The sequence below is a fragment of the Trichosurus vulpecula genome, chromosome 2 (genome assembly GCF_011100635.1).
Source record: "Trichosurus vulpecula isolate mTriVul1 chromosome 2, mTriVul1.pri, whole genome shotgun sequence".
Lineage (NCBI taxonomy): Eukaryota > Metazoa > Chordata > Mammalia > Diprotodontia > Phalangeridae > Trichosurus > Trichosurus vulpecula.
Window position 1 is genome coordinate 329,809,312 of NC_050574.1, and position 12,291 is coordinate 329,821,602.

Consider the following 12,291-nt stretch of genomic DNA (forward strand, 5'->3'; position numbering starts at 1 on the left):
TTTCTCCTTCTCCAGTTTTGTACTTTTAGTTTACTTATCTTAGACCCTATGAGAATAGGATTGAAAAGTTGATAGGTAATAATATACTAGCACAAATTCAATCCACGTTGGTTCTTTTATTGCATGAGAAGAATATTTATTGATAATTTCTGAAATAATATAACTCATGTGTAAGTATGGCTATGTTAAAGGAAGCTGTTGAGTTCAGGAATGGCCTTCTTATGGGGTGAGGGTTAGGGACTCTTCAAATTTTTGGTCCTTTCCACTCTTTGAATTGTGGTCTAATTCTGTTAGGCTTCTCCTTTGACTGGGAATCAAAAGATGTGGGTGCTAGTCCCAGCACTGCTACCAGTAAAGATAACTGCTTTCTTTATCAGTTTTCCTATCTGTAAAATGAGAGAGTTGGAATTAGTTAACTATTTTTGGGGAGAAGAATATGCTTTGGAGGGAGGTTTCTTTGGATGTTCGTTGATAAGTGGCTCTTGTATAAAAAAATTATATTAATTCAATATAAAAAAACCAGACAAATAAAACCAAATCCTATACCATTCCAGAGCCACCTCCATACCATAATAAGACATTGAAGTAGCAGGGGTGTGTGTGTGTGTGTGTGTGTGAAATATTTGGCTACTCAGCATAATAATGTGTAGGGGAAAATGTGTTTTTTGTTGTGGTGGTTTTTTGTTTTCCCCGGATTTTCTTGGTATACTTTTTTTTTCCCTTTTTCTTTTTCTTTCTCTCTCTCTCTCTTTTTTCAGAGGGGGCAGCCAGGCAATTGGGGTTAAGTGACTTGCCCAAGGTCGCACAGTTGGTAAAGTGTGTCAGGTGTCTGACATTGGATATGAACTGAGGTCCTCCTGATTCCAGGGCCCGTGCTCTACTCACTGTGGCACCTAGCTGCCCCTCTTGGTATACTTTTAAAGATATCACTCATCTTGTAGTAGTAGAAAGAGGGCTAGTTTTGAAATCTGAAGACTTGAGTTCAAATACTGACTCTCCTTTTTAACCGTGTGACCTTGAGCAAGTCACTTAACCTCTTTGGACTTCAGTTTCCTCAACTATAAAATGAGAGTATTGTGCTAGAAGAACTGGATGGTCCCCAACTTAAAATCTGTGATCCTGGGAACTTCTGTTATTTTTGTTGCTACTGTATTACTTATCTAAAACTTCCAGAATATAATTCTACTCAATATTCTCAGTTATTACCACCTTATTGACAAATATGTTTTTTCTGTTAAAAAAAAATTAAAAAGAAGATACTCAACCAAATGATCTTAGCAGTCTCCTCTAGTTCAAGAGTTCTCATTTCATCATACTTCTTTGTCAGCTAAAGGAAATTATTTGTTCTAAATGTGTTTAAGTTGAGAATGCTTTAGCCAGATGTGAGGAATAAAGCTATAATAGCTATTAGGATGTTTCTAGCTAATACTTCAGGAGAAGGTAGACTGTGGTTTGTATAAATGATTTCATAGCAACCCGATTTTACATGCTTAGATAAGCTTTCTTATACTTGATTTTACATAATGTAGTTCTAGATATCTAAATATAAATAGCAGTATTCTGATTTTTAGCAAGTAATCAGGTTGGTTAGCATTTGAATATCTCTTTTTGAAATTTTGTAGTTAACTTGATTGATGTTTTGTAGTTGACCTGGTCATGTGAAAACGTGCTGTAATAGATTAACAATAATAAATTGACCTCATTATGCCTTTTAAAGGGGGAAAGTATAACCGCTAATGACTATAGTTTAAAATAAAAATAATCCATTGCCATTATCCTAAAAAAAAATTTTATAGGAGGGAAAAAAGCCTAGCCTTTGTGTGCTTAAAATCTAAGATGCAAGATATTATTTCATATAATATATATTTAACATATATAGTATATATTTAAGAAATATTTCCTTCTAACTTAACCAGTTGTTTAAAATCACCTTTGAATATTTATTAGAGTTTCTACATAAAACTTAGTATGATAGTAAGTAAAATGAGGAAAAGACATGCCTTTTTCTTCATACTCACTCATATTGTTGATATTTAGAATATTCGAAGGAAGAAACACAGCTAGGTAGTGCAATGGATAGAGTGCTGAGCCAGAAGCCAAGAACACTCATCTTTCTGAGTTTAAATCTAGCTTCAGACACATATTAGCTGTGTGACCCTCGGCAAGTCACCTAACTCTCTTTGCCTCAGTTTCCTCATTTGTAAAGTGAGTTGGAGAAGGAAATGGCAAACCACTTCAGTATCTTTGCCAAGAAAACCCCAAAAGGGGTCATGAAGAGTCAGACACAACTGAAAAATGATTGAACATGGGCATGAGGTAGGGCTGGAGGTAGCCTATACAGAGGGCAGCAAAGGAATTATAAGGGAGGGAATATTGGGGAAGATAGAGGGAACTAAGGCCACCAAACAGAAGCTGCCCTGGCAGCCTGCTGTCTATGACCTCCTGCCTCTGCTTTCAAAGGACTTTTAGGTTTCGCTAGAGATCACAGGGTTAGGGCCATAGGCTTTAACTTTGACTTCTTGTTCCTTGCTTCAGTATTGTCATTAGCACAAAATACACCTACTCGCTGGTTAAATTGCAAAATTATTTTACTTAAATATGAGGAAATCTTGGTATGGAAACTGTACTGTAGGAACATTTTAGATATTAAAATTACTTAAATTTGACATTTTACATTCTCTATTTTTTTACTTCCGTGTAACTAACTCATTCCTTTAGTCCCAGCCCTTGGAAAGTCACTTTGTTCTGTGTTGATCACCAGATCCCCTCTTGGGTTCAGGATGAAATACCAGTTTAATAGTTTGTATTCTAGCAAGCCTCTGTCTTATTTTTCTAAATTCTTTCTGACTGCCTGAATAATTTTCCTCAAGTCTTTGTCCCTGGCTTTCTAGCCTTTACCTGTGGCCATTCTCTGTAGCTTCTATGAACTGATGCTTCCTTTTCTCTCATTCTCCAAAACAGCTTTTTACCTATACTTATCTCCTTTCCGTTCAAGTTCTTTTCCTGGTCTCAGAATACCTTTCTCAGGATTGTCCTCTCCTTTTTTAATATTAGCTTTCTTAAAAATCTGCCTTTACATCTCGGTTATCCATACTGCTTATGCAATAATATACTCACATCTGTTGTAATCTAAGGAGGAGATACTGTGTTACAATCTGCCTTCTCAATTCCAAGCAGTATATAGAGGCTAACTTTGTTTATTCTTTTGATTTCATTGCGTAGTGGGTTGACTTCCCCATTTGAGTCTGCAGGCATTGCTAGTTTTATTGCTAGATGAGCAGTACCTGACTTAAAGAATTTAGGTCCTATTCTGTTTGTTAAATGTATGTTACTAGACTTTGCAGCCTGTAGATCTGCCAGTGTCTCTCTAATTATGACTCCTGTGGGAGGAGGAATAAAAGCTTTCTCCTCCTCCTTCACATTCATTAGCCACCTGTTATCTCAATTTAAACTTACTATAGATCAAATAAGCAACTTTGATATAAAAACATTTCAGAATTTTTAAACCCAGAAATTTTGTTAAAGTACAGCAGGTTCTTGGCTGGCCTTGGAGGGGAAGGAATCCAGACCAAGAAATCTATCTAACCTATTGTGAGGAAGGCTTTAAAGGCCTAATCATGCCTAATTCCTGGATTTAAGGTTATTCTGAAGGTTCTCTTTATTCATAGGCAATAGACTCAGAGTGAGGCTTAGAGAACTGTTTGCCTCTTGATGCTCAACCTAGATAAATGAGAAGTAATAAGCAGTGAAAAACCTGGTTAGCAGCAGGCAAAAAAAAGGCAACAAAAAGCAGTCTTTAGATCTCTCCTACAAAGTTGCTTGAGATAATAAATTTTCTCCTGTTGCATGCAGGATACTACAAGGAAGTGAGACCATCCTGATGATATGTTCTCTTGTAATGGCCATCCACTCTTCTGAGCCCTATGGCCCCTGACTTGGTTCTCAAAAGGTTTATTGACTGAAAAATGATGTAGGATGTAAAGGGGAGATGGAGAAATATTGAGCAGTTTTAGATTGCCTTTACCTTGTGACATGCTATGCATTAATGAGCATTGCTCATATTCTAAGCCTTGCTTCCTGTCTTCTTAAATAATATATTCTATTGAAACTTTGAATTGTAAATGAGATATACCTTTGATGACTACACATGTAGGACATTAAGATGGTAAAAGGCACTCTAGAGAGTCTAAAAGCACTTTTAAAAATTTTGGTTTTTTGTTTTTACATCACTAACCTGCACTAATTGTTAGTTTATCATTAACCTTCATACTGACTTTCCCTACTTACTACCCTTAGACCATATACGGAGTATACCAAAAGTACCTGTCTTTTAAGAGAGAGAGGCCTCAATTGAAAGAACATTGCCTTTGGAATTAGAACTGACTTTGTGTCCTAGCTTTAACACTTATTAGCTGTGTAATCCCAGGCAAGTCTGTCTGGTCCTCCATTTCTTCATTTGTAAAATGAGGAGATTGTGCTAAATAATCTCTAAGGTCTTTTCCTACCCTGTCTAGAGAGGGAAGTAATTGAAAATTTTCATATAGAATTTGTTATTTAATGACTAGGTTCAAAAAATTCCATTAGAAAGTCTTGAGACAAGTCTATTTTTCCCTAATTCCAAGATGATTTTTATCTGAAAAACCCTTACCACACAATAAAGATTTGTAACATGACTTGCTCCTAATTTTATTTCGAAAATGTCAGACGAATAAGCATGTGTTGTGTTCTTTTAGAATTTTGTTAATTCTATCAGTTGAGGAAAAATCTACAGCTAACTTGGTGTAAAATAGAATCAGGATCATCATTAACAGTTCTTAGATCATAGTGCTTTATTTCAGTTTGTAAATGCTTGTTCCTTAATGTATGTCTGTGTCCTATTGCCAGGAGATTTACTGAGCTGAAACACTACGGTGATGAACTACAATCTGTCATCTCGCACCTTCTTCGAGTCAGAGCCGTAAGTAATCCTCACATGCCTTTTGCCAGAGAATTTTAAGATAGCACCGTTATTTAGCCATGATTAAGTAAATATGTTCAATAGCTTAGAATTTTTCATTCATTCCCAGTGTTTTGTAAAAATGATGCAAAATGTTCTCTGGACTATTTTGTGAAAGGATCTTTGGCTACATTCATCTTTTAAAGTTTTTAATTTAGCATATGTGTTTGTTTTGACACATTTGTCAAATCTTCCATTTCATTTTGAAAATGTTGCTAATTGCTTTAAGATCTACCTAATCTTTCCACTCTGAATTTTTCTTAAAGACTTGTAATGTTTCATTTATTATAAGAGGTCTTATATCAGTACTCTTAAAATCTTGTAAGGCAGTTAGGTTTGTCGAAATGGCAGGCACAAAAAGTCTAGGAAATTGGATGCTAGAATTTCAGGGGTGAATCATTCATACCAATACAATTTTACTCTGATGATAGCCAAATGCTTTTGGATGAGTGGATGGGCCTGGACAATGATGCCTCATTCACTCTCACTCCTTCAGAAATTCTAAAGACTGAGAACCTAGTCTTTGTAAGAGGAAGTTGTGACAGGTCCAGGGAAGTATAGAGTATCTCGGGTCAGCCCTACTACATTCGTTTGAATCCCTAGAGAAGTTCCCAAACTGACCTAGCCTTTTGGCTAACCTGTATTTTCATGTTATATGAGCATAGCCTTTTACATTATATCTACCATCCTTATTTTACAAATATGAAAACAGGCCCAGAGACGTAAATTGACTTGAATGCTTATATTATTGTAGTTAATTTAAGTGCTCATACTGGACCCTAGATCTTCTGTTCCCAGTCAAATGTTATTTTCACTCTGATGCTATGCTACCTCTAACTATGGGTCTGGTGGTTTGATTTAAACTAGACGTATACTTTGAAAGCTGGAGTAGAACTGACTGAGCTTTAGGCTCACAAGTAGGCAACAGCAAATTCTTAAATGAATTATTCTTCAGGAAGAAGTTACATTGGAGCTCATTGTCAGAGTCCTCAGATTCTATATAGTATGATATAACAGAGAAGGGACTGAATTCAGAGTTGAAGATCAAGATTTAAGTCTGGATTGAAATCTCCTAGCTGTATTTTTCCCTATAAATGAGCGTCTAGGAGTGAATGCCTAAGAGTGACATAATACAACCTATATGTGTGAAGTTTATCCTGTGAATGTTCAGGAACAAGCCTAATTGTCATTGTTAGCCTAAAGCCTGTTGGGATGTACAGGCAAACACAAGAATACCAAGCCTTTTAATCCTGCCAAATGTAAATATTTTAAGAAGTTGGGTAGGAAAGATATGATCACAAAGGCAAAGGTGTTTTGATTGACTTCAACTATCAGTTAGCCTCTTCTCTTGGTATTAAAAGGTGCATATTGTAGATATTATCTGTAACATTCAGTTTCTTAACGTATACTTGTTGGATGACCTATGTCCTTGGCACAATGGTGAGGGACATGTCTTTGTTCTATTAGGATCTAATTAATAAACTACTTTATGTGCTAACACCTTATAAATAGTAGGTATCGAATTTCATAGAGTGACATTTTTTCACATAATTTAGGATGAATTTCTTAAGGTAAAATTTGCGGCCCTTTTATGTGACTGGAAAAGTTAGTTAAGTTGCTAACATAATTGCCATAGCTCAAATTTAAAGAAAAATGTACTTGAATGTAGAAGACATTCTTACAAATTATGATGCATATATGTATATCTGTGTATATATGTGCGCACATATGCATATGTATATGTCAGTATGTATATGGATATATGTACGTCTGTACACACATGCATATTGTGCAGATGTATACATAGTGTCCCAAGTCTTCATGCAGTTTTAAGTTTTAATAACTTCACAAGTATGAATGGTATAAACTTACAGAAAATAACATTTGAAAGGTTGCTTTTAAAATAGTGGTGTTTCTAATTAAAATTCAACATGACCACCATCTTGTGCTATATATCATCATAACTGATTTTCAGACTTTGTAAGAAAGGTCATCAGCTGCTGCTTAGTGATTGAAAGTATTACATTTGTCATCCTAGCCTTAAGATCATCCAAAGAGTGCAGTTTTGATGTGACTTCACAAGAAGTCTAATAGAACAGGTAAACCAGATGGCCAAGCAAGAGTATTTCCTCTGCCAATTTACCAGTTGAAAGTGTCATGTGCAATGTATAACAAAACAGTGCTGCATCTTATTAAAATTAAAAGTTCACAAACAAAAGGCCAAAAGAAATTTAAACAATCTTCCAGATGATTTTTTTTAAGTTTATAACATTTTTAAAGCTGAAGTTATTAAAGCTTAAAACTGCACTAAGACTTCTTAGGACATCCTATATAAAAAATTACTTAATATTTTTACATAGACGTGTGTGTGTATATGTGTGTGTGTGTGTGTGTGAGAGAGAGAGAGAGAGAGAGACTGTGTATATCTCCTTGGAAAATTATGACTTTAATATTAGTAACTGATTTCAGCTAATATTTGTACAGATTACTTAATGTGCAATGGAACATTTGAAACTGACCTGGTTAAATTGGAATAAAACTGTTATATGGGTGGAGGCCAATATGTTTTTGAAGTTAAGGTTAAGGAAATTTAGACATACTAGAAGGAATGGGGAGGTTCTTCACTTAAATATAAAGAGGACACCACTAACAACAGTATTTATCTTCCATTTAAAAAAAAAATTGGCCATCGAAATATATACAGCTAGTGTTAGGATGTAAGCTCATTGAGAATAGGAACTGTTTTGCTTTTTCTTCGTATTCAGTGCTTAGCACTGCATTTGGCACATCGTAAGCACGGAAGTGCTTATTAAATTATGTTTATAAAACAGATATCCTTTGTATGTAAAACCAGTAATAATTAAGTAGCCAGAAATAAGAAATTAAAGTATCTGGGATAATAACAATATACGAGTATATGTGGCAGAATTAAAAAAGGAGAAGGAAACTTTGCATGTCCACCATGGATTTTGTTTACTCTGTCAAGATCAGTCAGGGAAACAAGTGGCCTGGGGTTAACTAGCGTGCCAATGTAAAATAGAAGTGGCAGTGTTATCAGATAATAGCTAAGAATTCAAGTGTTTGAGCCTTGAACTACTTTTCCTCACTCTTAAACTTGAAAATAATAAAAAGTAATCATCTGGGTTTAGCAAACCTGACTCAGCAATCTCTTTCTGACTTCTATTTTTTAACTTCTTTTCCTTTTTGCTTCTCTTTCTCTACGCTAGACCTGAGTAATACTGTTTTGGACTTCATCATTTTCTCAACAACAATAGTAATAATACCATACAAAGCAAAAGCACCCAGGCTGTGAGATAGTTTCCAAAGCACTGGATTTGAAGCCTTGATGTATTTTCACCCTTTTCTGCTCTGAATAAGTGACTTTACTTCTGGATCTGTTTATTCATCTTTTTTTTTTTTTTGAGGGGGGAAGGCAGGGGTTAAGCGACTTGCCCAAGATCACACAGCTAGTACATGTGTCAAGTGTCTGAGGTCGAATTTGAACTCAGGTCCTCCTCACTCCAGGGCAGGTGCTGTACTCACTACGCCACCTAGCTGCCCCTGTTTATTCATCTTTTGAATGAATATGTTGGACTAGCTGCTTTCTGTCATTTTTTTAGCTCTTAAGTCCTTTCTTTCTATGACCTTTTTCATGTTAAGTACAAACTATAGGCATACTCTTTTTAAAAATTATACTTTATTTTAATGTTTATTGAAAAAAATTTTTTAGTTCCAAATTCTCTTCTTTTCCTCCAGCCCTTCTCCATGCCATTGAAAAAGCAAGCAATGTGATAGCAATTATACATGTGAAATTATGCAAAACTTATTTCCATGCTAGTCATCTTGCACTCCCCCCACCAAAAAAGCAAGAAAAATAAAGTGAAAAAAGTATGCTTCAGTCTGCACTCAGAGTTCATCAGTTCTCTCTTCTAGACATGATAGCATTTTTCATCATGATGCATAACTCTTGCATAAGGTTTTCTTGAAATAACAAATTTGATATTTTTTCACCAAATCTCATCCTAAAGTTGTAAAATCCTGCTACACATCATTTCTTTGCCTATTTGCATAATATGGATTCCAGGGAACTATTTAGTTTAACATGTTTTCATGGAATCATTTAATATTGAGTGAATACTATATTTTAATGATAGTCAAGTTTTAGGTACAGAATAGTTTTTTTTTTTTTTGTAGTATAGAGTCTAGTTTTGTCTAACTTAATGTATATCTTTTTTCTTATTTGTTCCATTGGTTTTTGTCCTTCGTTCTCGAAGAGGACCAGTTTGAGCCATGTTGCCTTATGTTCTTTCCAGGCCCTATACTGGAAGAGACATACACCTTTTCTGATAGATTCCAGGAATATTCTAGCTTCTTGGGTTTATCAGGAAAGTGTATTGTGAGACTTCATGATAATATACTAGTTGATGTCTTTCTGAGCTCCTGCCCTGGATCACCAACTGCAAATTAGACATTTCCAATTGGATATTTCATAGGACATCTCAAACTTGACATATCCAAAATAGAATTCATTTTCCTAGCCCCCAAATTTACCCCTTTTCCTAACTTTACAATTTCTGTCAAGGGTGCAGTCATCCCTCCAGACAACCAGTTTCACAAGCTCAGGGTCACCTTTGACTCCTTGTTCTCTTTCATCCCTCTATATCTGATCAGTTGTCAAGTCTTGTCAGTTCTACTTCCATAATGTATGTCCACTCACCAGCCTATTTTAGGTCCTTATCTCCTTTTGCCTGGACCGTTTCAATGACCTAATTGTTTTATTTACCTCAGGTCTTTCTCTAATCCATTCTCTACCCTGATGCCAGAGGGATATTGCTGAATCAAAAGTCTAACAAAGCTGTTCATTTCCTTGTTTAAAAAGCCCTAATGTGGTTCCTCCTTTCTTCTAGGATGAGATATAGACTCCTCCATTTTGCATTTAAAGTGTTCACAATCTCACTCTGGCTTACATTTCCAGATTCATTTCATATTACTTCCCCTCATGCACTTTTATGTTCCCTCCAAACTAATAACTGTTTGTTATTCCTCATGTAACAGCATTCCATCTTCTACCTCTGTATCTTTTTACAGGCTGCCTCCTCTGCCTAAAATGTACTCTATCCACACATCCATTAAAAAAAAAGCCTTAGCTTTCTTCAGAACCCAGTTCAAGCTCCTTTTCTATGAGGCCTTTCCTGTTCACCCCAGTTACTAGTGTCTGCCTTCTCCCTTCTTATAAATTGTTGTTTAGTCATTTCAGTCATGTCCCACTCTTGGTGACCCCATTTGGTGTTTCCTTGGCAAAGATATTGAGGTGGTTTGTCATTTCCTTCTCTAACTCATTTTACAGATGAGGAAACTAAGGCAAACAGGGTTAAGTGACTTGCCCAGACTCACATAGCTAATAGGCCCAACATTCTGTCCACTATGTCACCTAGATGCCTGATGTCATAAATTACCTTCTATTTACTTTTTATATACTTAGAGGCATACTTCTTGTTTCCTCTGATAGACTGTAAAGTACTAGAATTAAGGGACCGTTTAATTTACATCTTTCCATACCCATCATTTAGTACAGTACTTGATGCATAGTATATACTTACTCAGTATTTGTTGATTATTTAATTCTTTGGATCCCATGCCCAGAATAGGCACTGGTTTAGATCAGATTATAAAAACTGTTCTTTGAGTTCCCATTCATGATCAATCCTAATTTCTACTCCCCTCCTACCCCAATGTCTCTTTCTTAACATCTTTAATTTTTTATAAACATTTTCATTTTACTAATACGTAACTAAAGAACCCAGTTAATATCTTACCCTGCATCTCCTTATTTATTCCCTGCTCATCAACAAATAATCTCTTATTCATTATGACCCTAAATTTGTAAAATAACTTTTATATAAGATACAGATATATTTCACGTATTTATGTGAGATATTCCTCTGCCGTATAGCTCCTCTGTAGCCAGAAAAATACACAAAATACACAAGGGGTGTGTGTGTGTGTGTGTGTGTGTGTAGATAGAGAGGAAGTGTGTATGTGTGAGTTGGGGAAGAGGTTTATTTGTCCCAAAGACTTTCTCCATTTTCCCTGTTCTACCATCGTAACTGAGGGTTTTGCCTCTAGTATTGAAAAGTATTGAGTGAAAAAAGGAGATGTCCCCTTTATCTGTTTGTGCTTTCTCTGACCATGTCAAACTCATTCTCTGCAAATGAAAACTGCATGCAACACTCACCTGTTTTCCTATTTAACCTGGAGATTAGTCATCTTCAAGTAATGTTCCAGAATGTTTGTTGTTCAAAATCTGCTGAAAGGGGTTGAAGTTTCCTTTTCATTTTGATTAGATCCTTACAGAACTCTTACTTTTCCCTGGCTATCAGGATCATGCTTTTCTGTTGTTATTGTTCCCCATTCTTTTTCCTGGAAGAGGGAACAAACCTTACAACCTGAGGAAAAACATTAACCATTCCTCTGTACCTCTCCCAGGGCATGACATGATAGAGTGTGATTAATCCTAAAAAAGCAACCTTTTTTCAAACCTGTTCTTAGGGTCCCTGGAGGCTGCGTATTCATTACTTTTCAGGGTTGGATTCGCTGCTTTTTCTTTTGCCCATCTTCATTAGTATTAATCAAAAATTAGTTAGCTTCCTTGCGTATGTCATGGGCAGGATCAGAAACTGGAGAGTTAACCTACCAGGCACGGCAGGGAGTGGAGTACGTGCCTTTCCCTGTTTGGGTTGGAGTCTGCAAAAACCCTTTGGGCTAAAATTTTTTTCTAGAATTCTGAATTCCGTGGTAGACTTAGGTTAGCTGTAAGGATTGATAGCTTTAAAGAATCACACTTACTGGTAAATAGTCGGTTTTAATACAAATTTATGTCAGACATTTCTTTTGGAGGCAAGTGTAATGGATATGTTGAACCTAAGATTGCAATCCCTTGTGCTATGTGGGGTTGGTTAGACCAAAATTTTTCTTTTTAGCAGGACAAGAAGGGAACAAATTGGGAATACAGCTATATGACGATCTAATGCCCCAAAATGAGAAGTTCAAGTGGGGGATAGATACTTTCCTAACAGTCACCAGGGATGCCAATGGGTGGGGAGATGAGTGGCCCCCCCACAAAGAATTGTTCAAAATCTGTGGTAGAGATTATCACCAACCAGACTGCCAAGGCATTGGACCTACTGGCTGATCAGGCCACCCAAACCAGAGAGGCTGTACTGCAACATAGATTGGTTCTTGATTATTTGCTAGCAGAAGAGGAAGGTGTTTGTGGGAAACTCAACCTCACTAGT

At 36.1% G+C, this 12,291-nt stretch overlaps 1 protein-coding gene across 2 annotated transcripts in view; it reads left to right on the plus strand.

Annotated features, from left to right (window-relative positions):
* The window catches only part of SNX4 (sorting nexin 4), a 96,943-nt gene that overhangs the window by 38,788 nt on the left and 45,864 nt on the right, over positions 1-12,291 (plus strand). For both annotated transcript variants that reach the window (XM_036746028.1, XM_036746029.1), the window contains exon 7: positions 4,885-4,957. In XM_036746028.1, coding sequence (XP_036601923.1) covers positions 4,885-4,957 — 73 coding nt within the window. The remainder of the gene's footprint in view (positions 1-4,884; positions 4,958-12,291) is intronic.